The sequence below is a fragment of the Tiliqua scincoides genome, chromosome 5 (genome assembly GCF_035046505.1).
Source record: "Tiliqua scincoides isolate rTilSci1 chromosome 5, rTilSci1.hap2, whole genome shotgun sequence".
Classification (NCBI taxonomy): Eukaryota; Metazoa; Chordata; class Lepidosauria; order Squamata; family Scincidae; genus Tiliqua; species Tiliqua scincoides.
In genome coordinates, this window is record NC_089825.1 from 68,930,068 (window position 1) to 68,956,359 (window position 26,292).

General features: G+C 47.3%; 1 protein-coding gene across 2 annotated transcripts in view; it reads right to left on the bottom strand.

The window, feature by feature from the left end:
* Positions 1-26,292, bottom strand: part of COL15A1 (collagen type XV alpha 1 chain) — a 221,073-nt gene that overhangs the window by 94,172 nt on the left and 100,609 nt on the right. The window contains exons 6-11 of one of the 2 annotated variants that reach the window (XM_066628923.1): positions 18,219-18,387; positions 11,097-11,215; positions 8,775-8,879; positions 6,306-6,368; positions 1,393-1,419; positions 1,158-1,220 (exon numbers count right to left, since the gene is read on the bottom strand). In XM_066628923.1, coding sequence (XP_066485020.1) covers positions 1,158-1,220; positions 1,393-1,419; positions 6,306-6,368; positions 8,775-8,879; positions 11,097-11,215; positions 18,219-18,387 — 546 coding nt within the window. Of the gene's footprint in view, positions 1-1,157; positions 1,221-1,392; positions 1,420-6,305; positions 6,369-8,774; positions 8,880-11,096; positions 11,216-18,218; positions 18,391-26,292 lie in introns of both variants that reach the window. The other variant, XM_066628922.1, reaches the window with a different exon arrangement.

Here is a 26,292-nt window from a genome sequence, read left to right on the forward strand (position 1 = left end):
ATATCTCGTACAGGTGCAGCCTATTTATCCACGAATTTTTTATCTTCGGATTGGTCTCAACTTGAATGGGGTGGGGGAACCGAAAGTCACACACAACTTTGCCTCCTTTGCCCTGCACTGGCGTCTCCCTCCATTTCCAGGCAGCCCAAAACACAGCAAAAAGGCTCTGCCTCGCCCAGGCAGGGAAATAGCCCTGGAGCCCTGGGAGAGGTTCCCCTTGCAAAGGAACAGTAACACTCCTGGAGCCCCTGAGCCAGCAAAGAGGCTGAAGAGGGGAAGGGGGGGCCAAAAATCTCTGTAGCCAGAACATGTGCAGCAAGGTGGAGCTCTCTCTCACTCACTCTCACAGGGGCAGGTGTGGTAGCAACAGAGGGGATTGCTTTAAAAAAACCAGGGAGTGTTTGCCAAATTCCCCCCCCCCCCATTGAGAAGGTACAGGCAATCACCAACACAAGCAAGCCTGCCCACCAAGCAAAGCATGAGATATAGCCTACAATCTTCTCCACACTTTCCTGGGAGTAAGCCCCATTGACTGGAATGGGTCTTACTTCTGAGTAGAAATGCATAGGGCTGGACTCTTAAAAGATCAGCATCCCAACTGTGAAAGAAGCCGGGCAGCTGGCAATGGGGAGGGCTGAGAACAGAAGGGGAGGCAGGAGGGGGAGGAGAAGGGATTGCTTTAAAAAACCCAGGAAGTGTTTGCCAAATTCCCCCCCCCCATTGAGATGGTACAGGCAATCACTGACACAAGCAAACCCCCCCCCCCATGGTGCAGGCAATCACCAACACAAGCAAGCCTTCCCACCAAGCAAAGCATGAGATTTAGACTACAATCCTCTCCACACTTTCCTGGGAGTAAGCCCATTGACTACAATGCGGTTTACTTCTGAGTAGAAATGCATAGGGCTGGACTCTTAAAAGATCAGCATCCCATGTGAAAGAAGCATGGCAGCTGGCAATGGGGAGGGCTGAGTAGAGCGGAGGGGAGGGGATTGATAACAGCTGCCTTAGTTTCCTTCCATCCAGAAGTGTCAGGCTGCAGCGTATTTGCTTAATTCTATGGAATTTAGCACAACATGTTTTTGTTAATTGCCGAGTCATGGAATGGAACTAACATGGATAAATAGGCTCCACCTGTATGCCAAAATAGCAATTACCTTTTCTCCTTTAGGGCCAAGGTCTCCTTTGAATCCTGGTAAACCTGGAGGTCCTGTATTACCCTAAAAAAGTCAATATATTCAGGTCCTTTTCCATTACTATTATTTCAATAGTAAAAGACTCTATTATTTAAATAAGTGGTCCTTGCACTAATAAACTCTACACACACAAAAACACACACACCCCTGTAATGTTGGGCATTTTGCTAGCGTTATATACAAAAGAGATACTTACTGGTAACCCAGGTCTGCCAGGAACGCCCTGAAATAAAAGTAAATTTTATAATAGTATATAGCTCAGGTGAAAATGGAATAATATCAGAATATACTGGAACAAAATCTATAATGGATTGCATTTTATTCTGTGACACAATACTTTACAACTGGAGAATGATCACAGTTGCATTAAGCATTTTTAAAAATTTGGAACTTTGTGTTTGTGGTGCATAAATAAATGTTTGGGTAGCAAGCAAATTCTAATCGTGGTCACATGAGAGAAATTCTCAAGGTTCCTATGAAAACTGGCATATGGACTAAACATGGAGCTGCTCCACATTTCCAGAAACTCCAAAGTAGGAGCAATAACAAAGCGTGCTTTCAAACATACTACTGGCATCTTGGACTACAACAAGCATCACAATTCTGCATTATTGTACACAATAACCCAGAGCCATAATTAGGATAGAGCCTGCGGGACACTTGTCCCAGGCACTATGCCAAGGGGGGGGCACATGATTGCTCTTCAGGCTCTGCCCTAGTTATGGAGGAGGCGCTGGTGGCTGTACACCCCCTTTCCTTCTCCTGTGGGAATTTCCCTCTTCAAAGGGAGCCTCCACAGGAGAAGGAACAGGAGGAACTGTGGAGACTCCTTGAAGGGGAGCCTCCACAGCAGAAGGAATAGGGAGTGTGCAGCGAGCTCCCCTCCACTGGGGAGAACCCAGCCAAACATCACTGCCTGGGGCAGTGTCATGTGATGTTGTGCCATCCCAGGTGCTGGGGCAGAGCGTTAAGACTCTGCAATAACATATCTTCAGGCATCCATTCAAGCATGTGTAGTGCTGGTTAAGTGTGTTCCTCCAGTGGGAGAGACCAGGCCTCTCACTGAAGGAGAGTGAAAAGCCTGCTGAGAGGTTCATTCCTTGCCTGCAGCCCTACAGCAAAGACTCAGCCACAATCAGGCACTGTGGCTCAAAACCTGGTGCATTTCTGCTTCTCTTTTTTATTCCTTTCTCTTCTCCCTCTCCACTACTGTAAAAAGACCCAGATCCTTGGCTCCTAGTTCCCATGGGTTAACCCTCCTGATCCCCCAACATTCTGCTCTGCCTCCTTCTTCTCCTACTCCATGTGCACTACTCCATGCCCCCTTCTTCTTGTAAAGATCAATTCTACCTCGAAACCACTAATGTTCAAGGGCCTAGTTGTGTCAGTGACTGCTGAGTAGAGTGCATGGCATTTTCTGGTTGATTCCCCTTCCCAGTTATTGTATTCGTACTGCCACAATAAAAGTGATATATTTTTGCACTTTTATGCTTGTCTCCCTCTTTGTTTCAAGCCATTCCATGGAGCTGCACCCATGAGCCACTGTGCCTGGTCTCTGCATTTGGTGTCTTAGAGCACACCTAATGACACTACCCTTTCAGCTATATACGTAATGTGTCTGCAATCATATTCTATTATACTAATTTACTGTCTATTGTCATAGTAACATTTCCTGTTAGTTTTCTGAAATTGCTGTTTGACATTTAGTACTGATATTGCCCTTTGCAGAGGGCCAAATGAGAGGTGAAGGGGTGGCAGGCCTGTGTGAAGAATCAGGTCTGCCACTTAGTCCCTATAAAGCAAGATGGGATGGGGGAGAGTGGAATATCAAGTACAGTACTGACAGGTGAAGGGACAAACTGGACCCTCCTTTGCTCCAGATTCGTGCCCCCCAAAAGATGATGATGATGATGATGATTAACAACAATAACAGCAACTCTTTAGCTATTATGCCCAAGAGAACACACTGGTTAGAAGAGACCCTGTAGAAGTGGCTGGGAGAAAAATACTTTTAAAAAGGACTTGGGGGTGGGTGGGGACTGTCAAATGTTGTCCCTGTTTTTAAAATAGGGAAAAGAAACAGACTGGTCAGCTTGACATCCATACTTGGAAAGATCCCTGAGCAGAATGTCTGTGAGCACTTAGAAAATAATGGGGTGATTTGCAGGAGTCAGTCAAGAACAAATTTTGCTCAACAAATCTTATCTCTGTCCTTGATTGACTGACTAGTCTGATAGCCCATGGGAATGCTGTAGACATTATGCAAACAGATTTCAGAAAAGCATGACAATGTCTCCCATGATATCCTTGTCAATAAAATGGTAAAATGTGGGCTAGATAGTACTACTCTTAGGTGGGTTCAAAGTTTCTTAAACAACCATTCTGAATGAGTGCCAGTCAAGTGCCTAACAGGAGATATTGAGTGGAGTGCCACAAGACTCTGCCTCAGGCACCATCCAACATTTTTATACATGATCTTCATGAAGAATTAGAAGGAATGCTGATCAACTCTGTAGATGACACAAAGCTGGAGGAGGGGATTGCTAACATCCTGATTCAATCTAAAATCAAGATTCAGAATGATTTTGTCAGGTTTAATCATTAAGCCCATACCAACAAGTTGAAGTTAAGTGGTAAAAAATGTAAAATCCTGCATGTAGGGGCCCAAGTACAGAATGGGAAAGGCCTGGCTTGGCAACAGCATGTGTGAAAAGGATCCACATGTCTTAGGCTGTCATCCTGTCAGGGTCCTGGGGGGAGGAAATACCCCATAGATAGCTACCCTGCAGCTACCAGTCCAAGAACCAGGATAGCTGGAAGGATTCCCTGGGCTAAATTCTTGCTCCTTGCAACTTAAGCTGTTTAAGAGGTTCTCTTTAATTCCTCTCTCTTACTCCCTATATGAGAAGAGACGAGTGGTTCCCACATACTTCAATGAGACCCAAACAAAAAGGAATAACAAACTCAAAGTTTATTAAGATCCATTAGCTATTACAAACTAACAAAAGGGGACTTCTATACAATCCAGATATACAGTGAGCTACAAGTGAGTCTCCTATGAGACTCCCAAACCTGCAGGACTCCCCTAAGGGAGACCCCTTTTGTGAACTTGCTAACAAAACAGCTACAAAGAAAAGGTGAAACCCTAACACAGCCTAACTCTTTTACTGACTAGCCAGAATTGGTTTAGCTTCTTTCATTTACTCACAACACCAGAGTGACGCTAACTCTCCTAGGTCCTATGCCCAGGAAGGCAAAAAAGATATCCAGGAAGGCAATATCCCTTCTCTAAAGATATTTATCCACTAATGCAATAGTTCTCAAACTGTGGGTCGGGACCCACTTGGTGGGTCATGATCTGATTTCTGGTGGGTAGCGAGAAGCTGACAGCAGCCATCTTGGAAGATGGCAAAAGACCTAGGCGGTGCCATTTTGGAAGTGGGCAAAGCCTGGGTGTTGCCATTTTAAGCTTCCCAGCATTGAGACGTAACTAAGAGCGGCTTGCACATGTGCAAAGAAAGCAGTGTGCCGCTTTTCCCCAGAAAGCATGCTGCTGCCTTCCAGCTGGACCTCCCTCTGTACTTGGAGGCTTCCCTCAGGGGGGCCAATTGCGGAGTGCAGGTTTGGATTACAGGCAAAGAAGGACTGGGAGACATGTGGACGAGCCAGCTAGGCTTCTCCCCACCAACCTTTGTCAGCTTGGCTGCCTTGATGGGATGGGCTGCCTTGGGTTGCAAGACAGAGCAGCTCCCTCCCTGCAGCTGGACTGGGCTGAAGAGTGTAGGCAGAGACCTGAACACAGGGCTTGGGTGAGTAGAGGCAGACCCGCACGATCTCCCCTCTTGTGAGCCTGCCTTGAAAGCAGCATCACCACCACCACCACCGCCACCCCACTGCCTTTCTCGTCCTTTGCATCACGACCTCCCTCCCTCTCTGAAATCGCCTGGAAGCTGCGATCCTTTCCTGCCCTGACTAGCACGTCCTCTCTTTATATCTTTGCTGGGGTGAGGGGGGGATCCCTGGTTGCCTGGCTGCCAAGAGAGCAGTGGGGGAGGGAGGGAGGGCAAGCCTGGCATGTGGGGGGGAGCAGCCAGGGAGAGTGCTGCTCCCCCAGCCGCTTCTCTGATGTGCACCCTTCCCCTCTTCTTACTGCTCTCTTAGGCTGCAATTCTGTCTACTTTTACCTGGGCGTAAGCCCCATCGCCAATAATGGGAGTCAATTCTGAGATGAGCTTGGGCTTAGGGGAGATGAGGGGAAGCGTCCCTGCTTATCTTCCTTCTGAGGGGGATACTACTTTTTTATTTCCTTTATTTACAAAAACTCAAGCTACTTCTTGTATTGAGGTGCATGAGTAGGGTGCACTTGTTTCTGGGTAATGCTGTGCACAGTATCAATAGCCACATCAATGTTTGTTAGTTTCAAGTGCAATCCAAGAAGTAGCTTGAGATTTTGTAATTAAAGACAGAAATAAAAACAGTAGTAAATAAATACACAAATATTTTGTTCCAGATGTTTTATTTTTTTGCTTGATAGCAATGGTAGTGAGGGCAGGGAGAATTGGAAGAAGCTTCTGAGCTGGAATACTGTCTCTTGTCATTTACAGTTTGAGTTTCTAGGCAGGAACGTCCTGCTTCATGACATCACTTCCGGCTCTGACATCACAGTGATGTCACTTCCTGTTCGATGATGTCATTTCTGGCTATGACATCACTTCCAGGTTGCTGACATCACCTCCGGTGGGCCCCAGACAGATTGTCATTCTCAGAAGTCGGTGCTGGGCTAAAAAGGGTGAGAACCACTGCAGGAATGAAACCAAACATTCTCACCTGAATCTTTTACACCCAAGCCCCAGCTGATTCTAATACCAATGAAACAGAAAATAAAAACCCACATGAAACAACTGTTTCAAGACACATCCTATGCACACTTTCCTGGGAGTAAGCCCCACTGAACACAATGAGACTTACTTCTGAGTAAATATGCATAGGTTTGTGCTGCTAGTGGACTGAAGGTTGAACATGTGATGTGTGTGTGATAACACTGCAAAAAAGATGAATGCAATACTGGGTTTGTCCCAGTGGTATCTTGAATATCAAAATTGCACCTACCTTTTCTCCTTTAGGGCCGAATTCTCTGCTGAATTCTGGTAAGCCTTGAGTTCCTGGATTACCCTAAAGGAGACAATATTGATAAACTGGAACAAGCTCAGAGGAGGACAACGAAACGCAAAGGAGTCTGGAAACTAAGAAGAATGGTTAAAAGAACTTTCTCTCCATGGCTCCTCAAAGCAGGACTAGAATTAATGGTTAAAACTCTAGGGAAGTAGATTTAGGCTGGATATGAGGAAGCATTTCCTAATTGCAAGAGCGGTCCAACACTGGAACAATCTGCCTTGTGCAGATGGTCTGGCTGAGGCGACAGGGCTGCCCAAAGCGGCTCCCAGGGGCAGGCACACACTCAGGCTCTCTGTGGTGAGGCCAGGATCACCCCAGGGCTGGGGCCTCACCACTGCACTGCAGCACAAAGAGCACATGCCCAGTGCAGCTCAGAGTGGACCACTGGACTCACACTGGCCCTCCCTCTCATGGGAACATTTCAAAAATGTTTTCACATTCAAAAAATGTTTTTCCAAAAATACTGATTTTCTAACATAATCCTTTCAAAAAATTAATTGATTTTCATTTTCAAAATCCATTTCTTCCTTTTCCTGTGCAAATCAATTTTCCCCTCTGCTCCCCTAATTCTTTTTTCAAAATACATTTCCCTCTCTTATTTATTAATTTGTGTTTTTGTTTGTTGCCCTTGTGCCAAAAAGTTTGGAGCCCTCAGTACAGACTAGATGAACTCTTCCTTGAGAGTTCAAGGAACTCAAGTTCAAGAAGGTCAAGAGAATTCAGGAAGGTCTTCCTTGTTGGTCTTAAAATATTATCTTCCCTTATTCCTAATCCATGTTCACTGTTGATTGAAGCGGTTGTCCTTTCTCTAGAATCACTCATGTTCAACACTGCAATCTGGTTTTAAACAAGAACTGCTAGTCTCTGCAATCATTGGGGTGAGAAGGTCTTTCTCAGGTGACCCCCCACCCCACCCCGTCATCTACCTGGACTGGGATGGTGGAAGTAAATCTCTCCCTGTAATGGAAGATCAGAAGATCATCAGGTGGATGATGTGGGGTTGACAGCATTTCCCTGTTTTGACAGCTGTTTGACAGTTCTGGGAAGGGCAGGGCTGGCTCCACAGCTGTAATCAATCAAGGCCAATGGAGACCTGGATGGACACCTGAGCTTCATTTGACCTTGATGGGACTTTGAATGGACATGGACTGAAGGGATAGCTCACAGCTGAGCTGCATTTGGACTTAACAAGGGGCTAAAAGGATAAAAGGCAGCTTCAGAAGGCACCCAGAACTACCTGTCCAGAAGAAACTTGACCTAGAGCTATCCTGACCCATAGGGAGAGGCTACCTGATCCAGAGGGAACCTGACCAGACAGAGCTACCTGACCCGGACCTATGGGAGAAGGGGTCTGCCAGGGCTCTGCTGGAGGACACAGAAGAGAGGACTGCCAGGACCCTGCTAGAGGAGACACTCTGGTGGAGAGGAGGGACTCTGCTGCAGAAGACTGAATTGGGAAGACTGGACTGTGCTTTGGAGATTAGACCATGGACTTGGACTGGAGGCTTCAGACCTTTACCCACTGAGTTAAGTGGAGTTTTGGGGAGGGAAATCCTCTGGACAAGAGGACTTGCAGGGAGCGTATGTGTTTGTAGCAATAAATTCTTGTTAATTGCTCAACTGATAAGGAGTTATGTTCATTTCTTTGCACACCACAGCTGTTCTTGGAAAAGGAGGGTGTTAATTAGCCAAAAGTGGGCATTAGAAGGGAGCTGGAATATACCAATGGGACAGTACCCCCCCCCCCATTCAGTCATTGATCCTGTAAATCAGTTAATCTGATTGCTAACCACTAGATGGTATTCTCTTTGGGCCAGCCTCTGGCTTCCTGAATTGCAGCCAATGTGATTTGGGTGATGTCATACAACATTATGTCTGACATGATGACATCACAGACATTCATAAACCCATAAATGCATGGGTTGCCATAACCACAAAGATGCAATAGCAGCACCAGTAGGATTCTATAGCAGGATGGGCAAATGAAGCTCAAGAGAAGGAGAGCAAAAAATGAAAACAAAAACAGTGGGGAGAAGAAGGAGCAGCCAGAGGCAAACAATACCAAAACACTACAAAATGTATGGCAAAATGTACCAATGCAAGGTGGTATTTTTTCCATAATTTGCTTTCCTGGGTCAAATATGCTACTTTTGATGGGAATGCAGTGCTGGAATTATGGAGGAAGACATAGAAATCAGCTCAACCCCCTGATTTCCACTTCCCCATAGTCTCCTGTAGCCTTAGGGTGTAACCTTAGCCAATTCTCCTGTAGCCTTAGCTCTGCTGTCACAAAAGATTAGGACAGGCCCTCTCTGGACACCCTGTAATTCAACACTGAGAAGATAAAAATCAGATACTATTTGGTGCATCCCATCTAGTTTGTGGGGAGATCACAATACTCACAGGCTCACCATCCAGTTCAGGCTGCTCAGGTTGTGCTGATCCTGCTTTTTCTGGAGGTCCTGATGGAACTTCCTCTCCCTTTTGGCCTTGTTCACCTTTTTGGTACTTCACGGAGAAATAAACAGTCAAGTCTAAAAATATGAGCATGCCTATTTGGAACAAAACTGCATTAGATTTATAAGATTGCTTCTGAATAACCCCTCAATGGGATTTTCTGTGCTTCTAGTCCCCCATGGGACTCCTAAGATCTAAGCCAGCTCTTTTGCTGGCATAGACTTAAAGAGCCTGCTGCGGGTGTGTCACGTCCAGGATGAAGGTCTAGATATGGTGGACGCCGGTGCTGCCATAACCCATCCTGATCTGCCTCTGATTCCTGCCCCTTTTTTTTGCCTTTCCACCAGCTGAAACCTTCTGGCAGCCAATCTACACAGTGCTGTGGGCATCACACAGTCTTCTGGCCTCTGCACCAGCAGTAACACCCTGCAGACTGGCAAAGGGTGCCAGCAGGGATGGGAACTTGAGTCAGGTGACTTGAGTCTGTCGCAAAAATCAGTGTTTTTTTGCTGAATCATGTACACTCGAGTCAGCTGCGCTGATGACTCAAGAATTGACTCAAGTCTGAGGCTACTAACTTGGCACTTGGTCCCCCACTCACGCAGACTCTAGTCTGTCTGCGTCTGAGTGTGCTTGCTTACTTTTTTGTGGTGTGAAAGACCTCATGGGGCCATCATGACCATTCAGACAAAGGCGAGCAGCAGGGAGGAAAGGGTTAATGTTTGCTTTTGCATTTGAGCATGAGGGGAGGAGGCAGGAGCAGGCTCTCTTGACCATCTCTGAAGGAACCAACAATCACTGGTCAAAGGATGAGAGGTCTGATTTGTCTCTTTGGATGAGGGAGGGCAGGAGGAAGAGCCTAAGGGGGTAGTTGCCTTGGAATTGGCTGGAGAAGCCCAGGGGAAAAGGAGGTAGGGAAGTGGGGGGAGGGGGTTGTAGTGATCATGCTTTCCAACCACGTGGCTGCTGTGAGCTCTGTTGTTACTTGGGAGGAGTTAGTCCCATTTGGAGTTAGTCACCTGTGCAAATGGGACTACTTCTGAGTAGAGCTGCAAAGGAATGGGTCATCACAGTAAGCCTTGCAGCTGCTGCGTGTGTGTCCTTCCTCCCTCTTGCTGCTTCTGTCCCTGCTCCCACACAGTTTGTTCCACCTCTTCCAGCCTTGTTTACAGATGGGATGGGGACAGCAGAGGAGTGGTTAAAGAGAACTCCAACACTCACACACACCCCAGCAGCGGTTCCATTTTTTCCCATGGAATTGTGGCTTGCTTTTTAAAGGGAAAGACTCATGACTTGAGTCTTTTTGTGTTGCAAAAATACTCCGGGCATCTTGGAAAGTGCCCCCATTATGATTTGTTTTTGAGTCAAGTTTCAGTGGGTGGAGACTCGTGACTTGACTAGAGTCAAGCCGCGCTTGACTTGTCCACCCCTGGCAAAGAGGCTACTGCAATAGTATACCTCATGGATAGAATTGGGTCATTAGTGTCAGCCCTAGCTCTTGTCAGGTTAGAGACTATCTATTTTAGGGAACCCAGCAGCAGAAGGCCCTTGAGAGCAAGGCTGACTGGGGTTTTTAATAGGGGTCCTGAAGAACCTCATGACTTGCTCCAGCCCTGTGTTGGCAACAAAATGCTTGGGGCTCTGGATGCCCAAGGGCACCTCCATCTGCCTATGATGGTGCATTAGACACTACTACAGATATTAAGGGTTTAGAGGTTGGACTGGCCAGGGGACTCTCTGAACATCTGACAACATCCCTGCTTTGGCCTATTGATGCTAAAAGGCTTTGTAGCTGGCCTTGCTGGTCTCTCTGTATGTCACTCCTGGCCAGAACCAGGTAGCAGAGCTTTGTATTCACACCTGACACCTGCAAGCACCATTCCCTCTAAGGGGTCAATGCAGGTAAGTGGACCCCTTCAGCAGCTGCATGGTGCCAAGACGTGTCACAACACCACCTCCCGATGTTCAGTGATGACGTCATCACTGAACATCCAGGTTACTGAGCTCTGCACTGCGCTGAAATGCCTGCAAGCCCTAGGCTCAGAACATGCTACAGGCCTAAGCCTTGACAAATGACTGTAGGCTCCCTGGATGCACAGCAATTTCTATGAACATACATAATAGTGTGGGAAAATGTACTACTGTGTGAACCAGCCTTGGCACATTGCATTCTATAGAAAAGACAAGTAATTCTCCACTCCATCTTCTCCCAAGAAAGATTCTGAGAATAACTATGGTACTTCTGCATACATCAGACCATATACTTACTTTTTCTCCACTTGTACTTTGCAGGATACCAGCATGAGGACCAGGTTCTGTTTTTAATGTTTCCTGAACTATCGTGGTCACTTCAATGTTCTGTTTACTCATTTCTGTAGTGCTTAAACCTAAAGAAGACAAATAACATCTAAAAATATGAAAGGTTACATAATATTGCACCTGTCAGGAAATAAGAAAATGCACAGGTAAGCCATGTAACAAGAAGACAATAATTTGATTCATATGAAAAAAATAAAACTTGTTAGTGAACATTAAAAAAAAATAATGCTGTAGAACAGAGGTGCCCAAACCCTGGCTCTGGGGACACTTATGGCCCTTGAGGACTCCCAATCTGGCCCTCAGGGAGCCCCCTGTCTCCAATGAGCTTCCGGCCCTCCGGAGACTTGCTGAAGCCTGCACTGGCCTGATGCAACTGCTCTCACCGTGACGGCCAACTATTTGACCTCTCATGTGAGCTGTGGGACGAAGGCTCCCTCCACTGCTTGCTGTTTCACATCTGTGATGCAGCAGCACCAGCAAAGGAAAGTCTGGTCTTGCTTTCTGCAAGACCTTTTGTAGGCCTTGAGCTATTGCAAGACCTTAATTCATTCATATAATTTCCATCTCTAATATATTCATTTATGTAAATTTATTCAAATTTGTTCAAATTTATTTATTTATTATTTATTTGTTCAAATAAATTTATTCAAATTTATTCAAATTCAAATACTCTGCACCATGCAATAGAAAACAGAAAACTCCTGCCCTAAAGCTGGGCACCTGGAACGTAAGGACAATGACACCTGGCTTCTCTGATGACCTGCAAGAAATAGACGACGCACGCAAAACAGCTGTCATCGACATGGAGCTGAGCAGACTGCAGATGGACATTGTCGCCCTTCAAGAGACTAGGCTGCCAGATTCCGGATCTGTCAAGGAGAGAAATTTCTCATTTTTCTGGCAGGGAAAACCACCAAACGAAACCAAGGAACATGGTGTTGGCTTTGTGGTCAGAAATACCCTGCTGAAATCCATCATCCCACCTACTGTGGGAAGTGAAAGAATTTTGTCCCTGCAGCTCCAGTCATCAGCAGGACCTGTCACTTTCATCAGTGCTTATGCACCGACTCTGTCGTCTCCAGCAGAAGCCAAATTCTATGATGACCTGGCCACCACTATCAAGAAGATCCCTGTAAAAGAGCCATTGTTCATCCTCTCGGCGATTTCAATGCTAGAGTTGGTGCTGATAACAGTTCGTGGCCCACTTGCTTAGGTCAGTTCAGCACTGGGAAGATGAACGAAAATGGCCAACGCCTGCTAGAGTTTTGCTGTAATCACGGTCTCTGTGTCAGCAACACGTTCTTCAACACGAAGCCCCAACATAGAGTCTCCTGGAGACACCCAAGATCAAAGCACTGGGACCAGCTCAACCTGATTCTCACCAGACGCTCCAGCCTTCCCAGCATCAAGATTACACGCAGCTATCAGTGTGCTGCTTGCATCACCGACCATTCCCTGGTGTGCAGCAGAGTGAAACTGCAAACAAAGCGACTGTACCACATGAAAAAGGAAGGAAGACCTCGCATTGATACCAGCAAGACCAGAGAAAAGTGGAGGAATTTGCATGAGCGCTTGAGGAATCTCTTCCAGGCCCCGTCGATGCAAACGCATCCAACAGATGGGAACATTTCAAGAATGCCGTTTACAACAACGCCTTGTCCATATTTGGCAAGAAGACCAACAAGACAGCAGACTGGTTTGAAACCCACTCTGAGGAGTTGACACCAGTCATTGAGGAAAAGAGGAGAGCTCAAGCAGCATACAAGGCCTGTCCCAGTGAGCGCAACCTGCAGGTCCTCCGAGCTGCTCGCAGCAAAGTCCAGCAGACTGCCAGGAGATGTGCTAACGACTACTGGTTCCAGCTCTGTTCCGAGATACAGATAGCAGCTGACATGGGCAACATCAAGGGGATGTATGATGGTATCAAGCAGGCCCTAGGTCCAACACAGAAGAAAATTGCCCCTCTGAAGTCTGCCACAGGCGAGGTCATCCAGGATCAGACGCAGCAGATGGAACGCTGGGTGCAGCACTACTCTGAGCTATATTCCAGAGAAAATGTAGTCACCGAAGAAGCGCTGAACAACATTGAGTGCCTGCCTGTGCTGGAGGAGCTTGACAGTGAACCAACCCTAGAAGAACTTCACGTGGCCCTGGACTCCCTTGCCTTTGGCAAGGCACCTGGAAAAGACAGCATCCCTACTGAAGTCCTAAAGTGCTGCAAAGAGATCATTGTCACTGAGCTGCATGAAATCCTCTGCTGGAGAGAAGGTGGAGTACCTCAAGACATGAGGGATGCAAACATCATCACGCTGTACAAGAACAAGGGCGACAGGGGTGACTGCAATAACTACCGTGGCATCTCTCTCCTTAGCGTTGTTGGAAAGTTGTTTGCCCGAGTTGCACTAAAGAGGCTCCAGGTACTTGCAGAGAGCGTCTATCCAGAATCACAGTCCGGATTCCGAGCCAACAGGTCCACCACTGATATGGTATTCTCCCTTAGACAACTGCAGGAGAATGCAGGGAACAGCGACAGCCACTCTTTATAGCCTTCATAGATCTCATGAAGGCCTTCGACCTGGTCAGCAGGGATGGCCTCTTCAAGATTCTCCCCAAGATTGGATGTCCACCCAGGCTCCTCAGCATCATCAGATCCTTCCACAAGGACATGAAGGGCACTGTTGTCTTCGATGGCTCCACATCAGACCCCTTTGACATCCGAAGTGGCGTGAAGCAGGGCTGTGTTCTTCCACCAACCTTGTTTGGGATTTTCTTTGCTGTCCTGCTGAAGCATGCCTTTGGAACTGCAACAGAAGGCATCTATCTCCGGACCAGATCAGACGGAAAGCTCTTCAACCTCTCCAGACTGAGAGCAAAGTCCAAAGTCCAGCTGAAATGTCTGCGCGACTTCCTCTTTGCCGACGATGCAGCTGTCACTACCCACTCTGCCAAAGATCTCCAGCAGCTCATGGATCGTTTTAGCAAGGCCTGCCAAGATTTTGGACTGCCGATCAGCCTGAAGAAAACACAGGTCATGGTTCAGGATGTGGACTCACCTCCCTGCATTACAATCTCTGCGCATGAACTGGAGGTTGTCCATGACTTTGTGTACCTTGGCTCGATGATCTCTGACACTCTTTCTCTCGATACCGAACTAAACAAACACATCGGTAAAGCAGCTACCACGTTTTCCAGACTCACAAAGAGAGTCTGGTCCAACAAGAAGCTGACGGAACATACCAAGATCCAGGTCTGCAGAGCTTGCGTCCTGAGTACACTTCTGTACTGCAGCGAGTCATGGACTCTTCGCTCACAACAGGAGAGGAAACTGAACACTTTCCACATGCGCTGCCTCCGACGCATTCTCGGCATCACCTGGCAGGACAAAGTTCCAAACAACACAGTCCTGGAATGTGCTGGAATCCCTAGCATGTATGCACTGCTGAAACAGAGATGCCTGCGTTGGCTCGGTCATGTTGTGAGAATGGATGATGGCCGGATCCCAAAGGATCTCCTCTATGGAGAACTCGTGCAAGGAAAGCGCCCTACAGGTGGACCACAGCTGCGATACAAGGACATCTGCAAGAGGGATCTGAAGGCCTTAGGAGTGGACCTCAACAAGTGGGAAACCCTGGCCTCTGAGCGGCCCGCTTGGAGGCAGGCTGTGCAGCATGGCCTTTCCCAGTTTGAAGAGACACTTGGCCAACAGTCTGAGGCTAAGAGGCAAAGAAGGAAGGCCCATAGCCAGGGAGACAGACCAGGGACAGACTGCACTTGCTCCCGTTGTGGAAGGGATTGTCACTCCCGAATTGGCCTTTTCAGCCACACTAGACGATGTTCCAAAACCACCTTTCAGAGCGCGATACCATAGTCTTTCGAGACTGAAGGTTGCCAACAACAATTCAAATTTGAAATGTAAATTCTTTTTTTTTCCCCAGGCCCCTGACACAGTGTCAGAGAGATGATGTGGCCCGCCTGCCAAAACGTTTGGACACCCCTGCTGTAGAAGTATCTTAAACTGAAAACAATTGTTGAAGAAAAATGTGGTAATTAACTAATTAGAAAAAACTTTTGAAATAGCATTTATAAAAAAACAGAATGAAGACAATCACAATAACACAGAATAAATTACAGTGGCAAATAGCATAATGAGGTCTTGTGTGCTCCCTGGGGCATTTGGTGGGCCACTGTGAAATACAGGAAGCTGGACTAGATGGGCCTTTGGCCTGATCCAGCAGGGCTCTTCTTATGTTCTTATGATCTTACACTTTTTTCAGATCCTTATGTGTTCTTATTCATTTGTTCTGTTTAACTGCAGAGTCTGGAATACAAACCGTTGTATGTACTGCTTTCCATTCTGTTACTGTTAGGTAGCCTTTCTGTTAGGTAGCCTTGAGAGAGCTAAATTTCTCATCAATGGCATAGCACAGAATTTAAGAAAATAACCTATGAAGCAGGAAGCCCCTGGGTCAAGTTCACTTTGCCATAAATCCACAAGGTGATCTTAGGTTTGATAAGTTGTCTGAGCAATCACTAGGGTCCAAAACGTAGACTAAAAATTGACTTAAGTTAAACAAGATTCTCTCTGCATGTGCAGAAACTCTTTTACATTCTGAGCTGTAGAAGAGATTTTGAAAGAAACTGTGCTAATCCATTGCATTCAAGCATTATAAGCAAATCTGTATTCCAAACCAGGCAATTACAAATTTTGAAAGCTTCACAAAGTGAGCACAATAGTGACTTGGGTCCAATTCTCTTCCCCTCCTGCTGATACAGCAACACCAAAAAGGCGCATGCTGCATTCAGTGGTGGTGGTGGTGGTGGGGGGTGACCTGAGGGCAAAGGGAGGTATTTATAGTTATCTCCCAATAAGCCCTGGGGCTGCCTAGGTTTCCTAAGACATATGCCACCACTTTTGTTGGCGTTCATCAGAAGCGAGGAAAGAGGTGGGGAGCTTTGGAATGGAGGGGATATGATCCAGGATGCATCATTGCCACTGGATCCACCCTTCCTGAACCCTTTCCTGGTTCCTCCACACCCAGTTATGCCCCATCTGACCACTCCCCCATCCTCCCCACCAATCCTGCCCCCATTATTGGCCTACCAGGTCTGCCAGGAATGGTGCTGTCAGGCAATGGAGCTGTGGCACTGCTGCCTCTCATGGCACTGCATGCAAATGGCCACTAACAGTATGCTGTGCATGCCACTGGCCACCATTCTACAACAGCAGAAGTCACTTCTACTGCTGTAACACACTCTGTCTAGTAACCCAATCCTATCCATTCTCTTGTTGTATTCCTTATGCTAGCCCAGTAAGGTATCTGAAGCAAACGGGAAGTGTTATATAAATACTAGGTATTATTGGTGCTGTTACTGCTATCACTATGATAATAATTCTTAATATTTATAATGTGATTGAGAACAAGCATGTCGCATATATTATTTCAGCAACCATTGCTAGTGATGTCACCAAGTTTGTGATTTCTTGGTTCAGAACAACTCATTGTGTTTCTAAATATGGTGAGCATTAAAGCCCATATACTGTATTCTTCTGTAACTCAGAATTTAATTCACGTCAGAGAAGAACTCTATTCCATTCAGTTGTGGACCTACCGTAAGGTCCGATGGGGCAAAAGCCCCAGGCACGAGGCACCAGGACCCTGTGGAAGCCTCTCTGAAGCTCCCAACGGGAGGCGGGAACTGTGCTACCAGTTTTCTGGAGGCATAGTTTAAAGCGTCGGGGAACCTCATCTGAAGCGTTCCTGGGTCGCGCAAGGCTCTGTGAGCTTCAGGTAAGTAGAGGGGTGGATTTATGTGCAGGGGTGGTGGTAGGCCACAGGGACCTTTGCCCCAGGGGCCGGGGCTGGGGAGGTCCGCTGCTGATTCCATTCTAATATGGCCATTTATCTGGCAACAGTGGCTGCAGCGGTTCCTGTGGTGATATGTGTTCTCTCTTCCCCCTTTCGCAGCGTTTCAGGCCCCAAGAGCCTTGGGACATGTAATTAGCACGGATGTTCCAGGGCTGTCTGAAGTAACAAGCACTGATCTCTCCCCCTGAGCATTATCCCACAATGTTCTGTGGTGGCAGTCACAGGGAGCAACTCTTCTTGTGACAAGCATTTGTTGCTAGAGACAAAATGCTAATCACACAAACAGCAGAGGCAGAACTACTGCAGTGGGTTCTTGCAAAGTCCACATGCATTCATCTCCATAAGAAGATTCAGGTTGAAACTCCTTATTCTACTGGGTTCCCTTCCCAGAACTCACATGAATGGCAAAAATTGCACTACAGCAAATCAATTTTAAAAACAAAGTCCCTTTGCTCAGGTGATTTTAAAATAGCCTTGCTGACCTTTGTGATGTTAAAATAGAGTCATTAAGACAACAATCCAACAATCAGTCTCTCTCCAGGCCCTTAGAAAGGATTATCTTTCTTCCATATGTTCAGGCGGAAGGGAGGGGTTCACTTGGAGAGAGAATGATTGGACTGTCAGTTGCTGCCCTCTCTCTAACTATTCTAAAGGACTGTTTTCCTTTAATTTAAAGGGCCTTCTCATCATGTTGAGATAAAAATCTCTACAACAGTAAGAAAAGCATTGTAAAGGGGTACATTTTTCCCTTTCTCCATGGATCAGCACATTCCTTCATGGTCACATGAATGTAGTGACCATTCATGTTGAGTCAAATCCGTGTATAAAAAATCTGTGTATTGGACCTGTACATGCATGAGCAGGGCAGCCAAAGCTGCTATTTGCCCAAAGTGGGGTTTTCATTGGTGCTAATGGAAGCTTTCTTCTTGGGGTAGTTTGCATTGGGATTGTGGCATGGGATAAAAAGATTACTCGTTCTCCCTGAGACTGTGATTCCATTCAGGACTGAGGTCCCTGCAGGCAACATTTTTTTGTGAAGAATACGTGCACACATGTGCATGCATGTACATACATGCGCTTGTGCACACACGCACACACAGAAAGACAATGACACGTTTAATGTTATGTCTGGTTTGGCCCCAATCAGGCCATTAATGAGCTAGATATTGCCAAGCAGGAAAAAGAAGTGCCCTGAGCAGTATACCATCAAAAAGGTCAAAATGCGCAGTGCCTTGCTCTTTGGTTGTCGTTGGGTCTGAAGTTTCTTCTAAGAGATGATGTCCTGAAAAGTCCATTTCTTCAGAATGAGGTGAAAGGGTTGGTGGTGCTCCCACAGGTCCAGCAGTTGCTTCTTCTGATGAATTCCTGAGCAGCTGCTAAACAAGAGTGGAAAGCAAATATTATCCGACTATTTTTTCTGTAGACAAGACTTTGTTGTATGAAATCAAGTATAAACCAGGAGGCTTTGCTCTATGTAAAGGTTTGCTATTCAGTAGCAATTTATCTTTGGATCCAAGTAATTTCCAAAGACCTCAGTGATCCTTAATATCACATAGGGAACAATTCAAACATTGACTTTGGCGGGCCCAAGTCCCTTGGGCCAGCCTGGGAGGGTCGCAAACGTGCTATAAAGCATGTTTGCGCCTCCTCGGGAGGAAGCCAGGCCTGCGCTCCCAGAAGCACCAGCCTGCAGAGGCCGACGGAGGCCCCAGAGCCGGCTTCCTCCTGGCTCCTTGCGTTGGCTCAAATGAGCCGACGCAAGGGTGACAGGTAGGCGGGGTGGGGGAGGCGTTCCTGGGTGGGGGGAGGGAGGATGATGGGCCGCCCCAGGGGTGGGCATGCAGGGAGCTGGAGGCGGGGCTGGGATCTGGCAGTCATGCCAGATCCCAACCCCCGACCTTGGGGAGAACAGAGCAGCTTCAAGCCGCTCCACTCTCCTCAGACTTGTGCCACCTCAGGAGACCCACAAGTCTGAGGAGACCCATTGGGGCCAGCAGCCCTTACCCAGGGATCAGGGGAAGAGTTTCCCCTTGCCTGTGGCTAACCCACTGCTTGCTACAATCCTGCGCTGGATACAGCGCAAGCCTCCTAGCTTGTCTGTTCCAGCTCAGGTTTGGATTGCGCCCTTAATCATTTGTAGTGTGTTGGCTGACATTGCTAGTAGGTAGGCTCTGAAAAGTCCAGCCATGTATGGTTTGAGATACATAACAATTTCTGCTTAGCCACTTGATTACTGGTCCATCTCTTTCAGTTTTAATTAAGAAAATTCTCATTTATTTTCAGCAGTACTCCTCTTGCTCAGTTTTATACAGTCAAATTGCTCTTCGGAGGCACATAGATATGGGTGAAAATACTAATCTGTTTGAATGTAAGGATCATTTCACATCTGGTTCTGATGTGTACAGTCTACATGTGGCAAGGAAAAGAAGCCAGCCTTGGTCTCAGGTGGGTGTGTTTAGTGGGAATTGGAGCTAACTATGTACTGCATTCCTGTGCATGTAGGCTCAGCTTCAAGGCTCATGAGAGGGGAGTAAAGGGGGTAATTTGTACCCAAGCCCAGGGTCAAAAAGTGGACACAGAAGCCAAAAGACGGGGCCCAGAAATTTCCTGGGTTCTTATCAGGGAAGGGAAAATCCAGCAGGGCTTGACTCAAGTCGAGTCTAGAGTCACTTCCCCCCACAACTTGACTAAAAAATGAGTCATAATGGGGGCACTTTCCAAGTTGCTGAGTCACCCTTTAGTAACTCTAAAGGACTCGAGTCAAGTCCCCCCCCCCGGGGGCGGGGGTGGGGAGCAGGAGGTGGGGCTGGAATCCAGCAGTTATGTATAAACCCAACACCCATTCCAGGGAGATTGAAGCAGCTTCAAGACGCTACGCTCTCCTCGGACTTGTGCCACTTCAAGCAGTGGTACAAGTCCAAGGAGACCCATAGGGGCCAGTGCGCTTTACTCTGGCTGAGCTGCTTTGGGCCCCTATACTGCACTGGATACTGCACAAGTCACTTGGCTTGCCTGTTCCAGCACAAGGTAGGATTGCACCCTTAGTGACTTGATTCGAGTCAAGCCACACTGGATTTTCCCATCTGTGCTACAAACCACCTCCCTTCCCCTTCCTGGGCTTCTGCAGCAAATCGAAGTCAAGAACTTCTTTGGGCTCCTCCTCCTGCCTTCCTTCAGTCAAAGATCCAATGATCATCAGTTTCTTCCTTCCTATCAGGCTCCCTCCCGCCCTCTGCAAAAGCAAACATTAATCTTTCTCTGCCTCCCAGCTGGAACTCCCTACTGCTCACCCTGTCGGAATGATGGCACCACAAATATTTTCACGCTGCAAAAACAGTTAGCAAACACACATCTATGGTATGGTTAGCAAGCACAAATCTATGGTAAGGCCACACCTGGAGCATTGTGTCCAGTTCTGGTCGCCACATCTCAAAAAAGACATAGTGGAAATGGAAAAGGTGCAAAAGAGAGTGACTAAGATGATTACTGGGCTGGGGCACCTTCCTTATGAGGAAAGGCTACGGCATTTGGGCCTCTTCAGCCTAGAAAAGAGACGCTTGAGGGGGGACATGATTGAGACGTACAAAATTATGCAGGGGATGGACAGAATGGATAGGGAGATGCTCTTTACACTCTCACATAACACCAGAACCAGGGGATATCCAATAAAACTGAGTGTTGGGAGAATTAGGACAGACAAAAGAAAATATTTCTTTACTCAGCGTGTGGTTGGTCTGTGGAACTCCTTGCCACAGGATGTGGTGATGGCATCTGGCCAAGATGCCTTTAAAAGGGGATTGGACAAATTTCTGGAAGAAAAACCCATTACAGGTTGGGCTGTTCTTATGTTCACACCCAGACACAGGCAGACTCGAGTCAGTGGCCGTGGGGATGAATGCCAAGTAATCGAGGCCCTGACTCAAGTGTTTTTAACCATCTTCCATGCATGCAATTCCTGAGTCAACGAGTCAACAAAAAACATGCATTTTCATGACAAGTCTGAGTCACTGACTCAAGTACCCATCCCTGGTTCTTACTGTGAGGCTCTTGGGGCAGAGCCTCCACTCCAGCTGACTGGCCCTTTAAGGGAGTCCTGAGAAGGCCTCAGTCTGGCTCAGGGAGAGGGGGTTCCAGCACCCTGGTCCTCTTCCCTGGCTGGGCTTTTGCTGTCTGGGTCCTGGGCAGGGGCTGTTAGCTGCACAGCCACCCAGCTCACAGCTTCTAGCCAGCCCTTGCATCACTGGCCTCCCAGCTTTTGTAGGGCCAGCTACCCTCCCCTTAGCTCCTCCCCTTCCTCTCAGGAGAGGTAAAAAGGGTGGTTCCCTGGGAGCCTGGCTTCTCTTCTTCCCCTGTACTGCCTTCACCTCGCCCTTCCTCCTGCCCTTCTGGCTTCTCCCCTCTCTTGTTGCCTGGCTCCCCAGCCCCAGAGCCTTCTCCTGAGGTAAGGTGGGGTCCCGGGTGCAGGGTGGGGACCCCGATACTTACATTTTCCAATCTGACCCATATTCGCTTCCCAGTTGGGATGTTGGGGGTTACCACAAACCATAAGCACTGGGCTGAGGAATGCATACACAACACTCATTAACACAGTGTTAAATCTGAGAGGAAACTGGCTTGCTACAGTAGCTCTTTGGCTTGTACATCCACTTGCTTGCTATGAAGGTGTGTATAGGAGCTCAGGGACTCAGCTGTGGGGCGACAGCTGCTGCAGAAGTACATTTTGGTGCATATGGGCCACTTTCCATTCTAGAGTGAGCCTAAATACAATGATGCTAATTTTCCATAATGACTTTCTATATTTAAGAGATTTTTGAGAGACAGCACAATCCTGAGAATGACTTAGGGCGCAATCCTAACCCCTTATGTCAGTGCTTTCCAGCACTGACATAAGGGCAATGCAGCTCTGAGGTAAGGGAACAAATATTCCCTTACTTTGAGGAGGCCTCCATGAGTGACATCCAAATGCAGGATGCAGCACTTGTCCCATTGGCACCACTATGCCAGTGCTGGAAAGTACTAACATAAGGGGTTAGGATTGTGCCCTTTGACTGGTGCAAGTCCCTTGTGCCAGCCGAGGAGGGTCACAAAAGTGCCATAAGGCATGTTTGTGCCTCCTTGTGAGTTGGCTAGGCTAGTGCACAGAGGTGCGCTGGCCTGCAGAGGCTGACAAAAGCCTCTGCGCTGATTGAGGCACCAAGCCTTGCATCGGCCAAGATGGGCCAACGCAAAGCTCTGGGGTGGGCAAGGAGGAGGCGGGAGGGAGACATTACAGGGCAGGGGGAGGGTGGACAGTGGGTAGCCCAGGGGGTGGGCGGGCGGGCATGTGCGGAGCTGGAGGTGGGACTGGGATCCGGCATTTATGCCAGTTCCCAACTCCCGTTCCCAGGGACCTTAGAACGGCTTCAAGCCGCTCTGCTCTTCTTGGACTTGTGCCACCTCTGGAGGTGGCACAAGTCTGAGGAGACCCACAGGGACCAGGGTGGCTTACCCAGAGGTAAGGGGAAAAGTTTCCCCTTCTGGCTGAGACACAGTGCAAGCTTCTTGGCTTGTCTATTCCAGCACAGGATAGGATTGCGCCCTTAAGAATGTGTTTGGCTTTCCATATTACCATATCTAGCTGCTGATGTTGTGCAGGCAGGTAGACCTGGGCTCTGCATTGGGAAGCCCGTTAGATTTGGGCTTCAAAGACTTTTCTGGCTGGCACCATCATCCCTTGCTCTGTTTTGCCACCTCCCTGCCCCTGTTCTGCCAATCCCCATTGCCAACCCCCCCCCCCAACTCTGTTTTACGCCTTTGTACCCCCTGATAAAATTCCTCTCAGAGGCCCTGCTCAGCTAAGTCATTGCTTGGGCAGGACCTACTTGTGTGGTAAGTATCCAGGCCCTAGTTCACACTAAACATGCTGCCCAAGGCTTACTCCCACATGCCCACTTTGTATAGGGTGTCAGTGCCCAGGCTGTTAATATTTTTGATACAAATTAGAAAAATTAACCAAAAGAGGACAAAATAAAGCAAAATGAAATTAGATAGGACAAGGACCAATGATATGTATATATCACAACCTGGGCAAAATACAAGTTCTAAACCTATGAATGAACAAGAACACACCAATCTGAAAGTAGCTGCTTGGATACTTTCAACTGCAGTACTTTGTACTGCTTTGAATTAAGTCTGTTAGAAACAGATGACTGCTTTTTCAGATTGCTGAAGGAGCCATTGTTACCTGTTTTTTCTGTTCCTCTGTGGAATCTGATCCAGGGCCCATGAGAGGGAGGTAAAGGGGATCATTTGTACCAGGTTCCAGGGTCAGAAAGGGGACTCAGGAGCCAAAGGAGGAGGCCCAGAAATTTCCTGGGATCTTGCATTTTCTGATCTCACCTGGACTTGCTGCCCATGCAGGATGCTGGGGATGCTACTACAGGCACATGGCTGCTGCTGCTATGCGCCACATCAAGGAATGCACACTTGACACATCTTAACACAGTGTCTAATCTCGGAGATAACTGGCCTGCTACAGTAGCTCTTTGGTGAGTGAACATACACTAACAATACAATCTTCCACAGATTTTAAGAGAACAGGCAGCCCAATCCTGAACTGCCCGGTGAGCAAGGCTGCCACAGCACCAAAATTGCCACCACAGCATCCAACGTGCTCCTGGTGGCCCACGGTGGCTCCTAGGGGGAAGGGAAGAAGCCCTGAGGCCACAAGGCCCGACACGGGGCTCAGGATCCAATGGACCTGAGCTCTACCGGTCCTGCCCCCTCCTACCCCGCTTCCTTCCCTGCCACACCTCCTCCCCAACCTCTTCCCACCCACCCCTGCCCCAGAATGCCTCCCTCTGCCTTCCCCCAAGCCCCCAATCACCTCTCTGCCACCCAGCTGTCCGGGCAAGCGCTGGACAGCAGAAGGTGGGCCCAGCACCAGTTTGTGACAATGTGCGCTGGTGGTAAGCCAGTGCGCTGGGCTCTATATCAGGCCCTTAATTCTACATAAATGTGTTTAGTTTTAAGAACATGCTGGTTCAATTTTTAACTGTTGTTTTTATCTATTTTGGAAAGTTACTGAGATTAAATATAAATCAACTGCAGCCACTTATTGCTTGACAAGAGCTGTTAACTGTGGATGATGATAATAGCTAATATATATACACACATACACCCAGAGCTTTGGGATAAATATTAATACTAAAGAGAAAGCTGAAGCTGGAACAGATTACCATCAGGTGAGAATACAATTGGTTGGAAGGCCACACATGTTGAAGAAAATGTGTACATGAGAGCCAGTATTTTCTTTAGCCAAACCCTCCAGAAACTCAAGAAGCAGATGCCTGCTGGCCTGTCCCCTAGTGCCTCTGGAAGACTAGCCAGGATCTAAATGGTCCTGCTCTCTCCTGTTACGCTGTTCTGGCATCTGCCCCCACTACATGTTTGCATTCCAGTTTTCAGTAGTAGTCAGAGATTTTTAAAAACTGGTGCATGTTAAGATATAGGGAAGTGGTTTCCAAAATTATTGGGGTCATAGCACCTCCACAGCCTCTCCTTCCTGGCTCAGCCGGACACCACTATCTTGGATCTCACAAACTCTCACATAATCCAAGATGGTGGTACCCAAATCTCATGAGATCCAAGATAGCGGTTCCCAAATCTCACAATATTTAGGCACCACCATTTTGGATCTCATAAGATTTTGCGAGATCCAAGATGGTGGCACCCAGGAGAGCTGATAGGAGGGGCAACAGGGGACATTCTGTGGCACCTTGCGAGTGCGCCATGGCACCCTAAGGCTCCACGGTGCAGTTTGAGAACCGCTGGTATACAGAAACTCTATTATATATTGATCCTGGAGAGATATTGCAAGAGTAGAAGATACTTCATAGTTATTCCCTTCACTGTCATCAGTTTAGGACTTATAGGCGAAAAACCATTTTTTCCCTGATTGAAAACACAATCAGGCCACAAAATATACCCAACACCAAAGATTGAATGAAAGACTTCTAGGGACTTCTAGGGACAGAAAAAGATATTAATGAAGAAAATAAAATTCATAAGTGTACAGAATGGCTGAGCATGTTTTCTTTTGGCCTCCCAGCCCCACTATTTGCATCACTAACTACAGTCCCAAGACAGAACAAGACAGCAAGACAGTCAGCAAGACAGAACATGTGTGTTGTCAAACTTCTCTCATGGTATACCAGATGATGCTAAAGGTTGGCTAGACAAGGCAATGGGCAGCCCAATCCTAATCTGCGCTGGAACACACAGGCCAACTGGTCTGCCCCATATCCAGCACGGGGTTGGGGCTACCTGCGGCTCAGCCTGGGGCAACAGCTCCAATGGTCTACTCGGATCAGCGCTGCCTAATAAATGGCTCAACAGACTTGCTCCGGCCCAAGGGCCAGTTAGGATTGGGCCCTTAATCACGAAGGATGTTAGATGCTGCAAAAAATGTTGCTGTTACTTTCCAGGACGCCATTGCAAAGTTAAAATAGCCTAAAATTTAGCCTTCCTATAATGGGAGAAAAGGTGACTTGCTCTCACTTGTTGCTGGTTGGAAGATTGAATAATCCTTCAAAGACTTGGTTTCATTTCTCCGTATAAGTGTCTTTGGCATGGCTCCAAACCTCCTGGGACCAGTAAATAAATATAAATAAATGTGGAATGACAAGGGGAGAGAGCACTGAATAAACAAATGGGTCAGAAAGGCAACACCTTAAAGGAAACACTGATTCATTCCACTCCCCTGCCACCCCATATTCTTCATGAGATGCTTATTTATGGGTTCTGCCAAAGGGCTTCCAAAATTCTGGTGCTGGCCTAGTTGGGCAGTTTCCTCTCCTCTCCTCCTCTGGCTGGAAAATCTACAAGTTGTCAAAGATGGTGTGCTTATCTCACACAAAACCTTACTATCGCTGTAACCAGGGCTTCACATAGACTGCTCTTTGACTGAAGAGCAGCAAACAGTTACCAAAGAAGTGAGTGTAAAATGGATATACGTTAAAGGGGTATAGGTCTGGTCTTTAAATCACAAAATTATCTCCTCAGTTTCTTTCCTTCACATTTGTGTGATTTGTCCCATGTCTGGATCTGCTTAGAAATTACTGCACTCCTAAGCATGCTAAGGAGTCTCTTCAAGATTCAGTTTAGGCTGAATTCCCTTCACAGTGTTCTAAAACATAAAACCACTAAAATAAAAGCTAGCACGTACCATAGATCTTACTGATAACAGCAGTTCCTCTGCCCAAACCCCTTTGAATTAACTAGGTTAACGCTATGTAGTT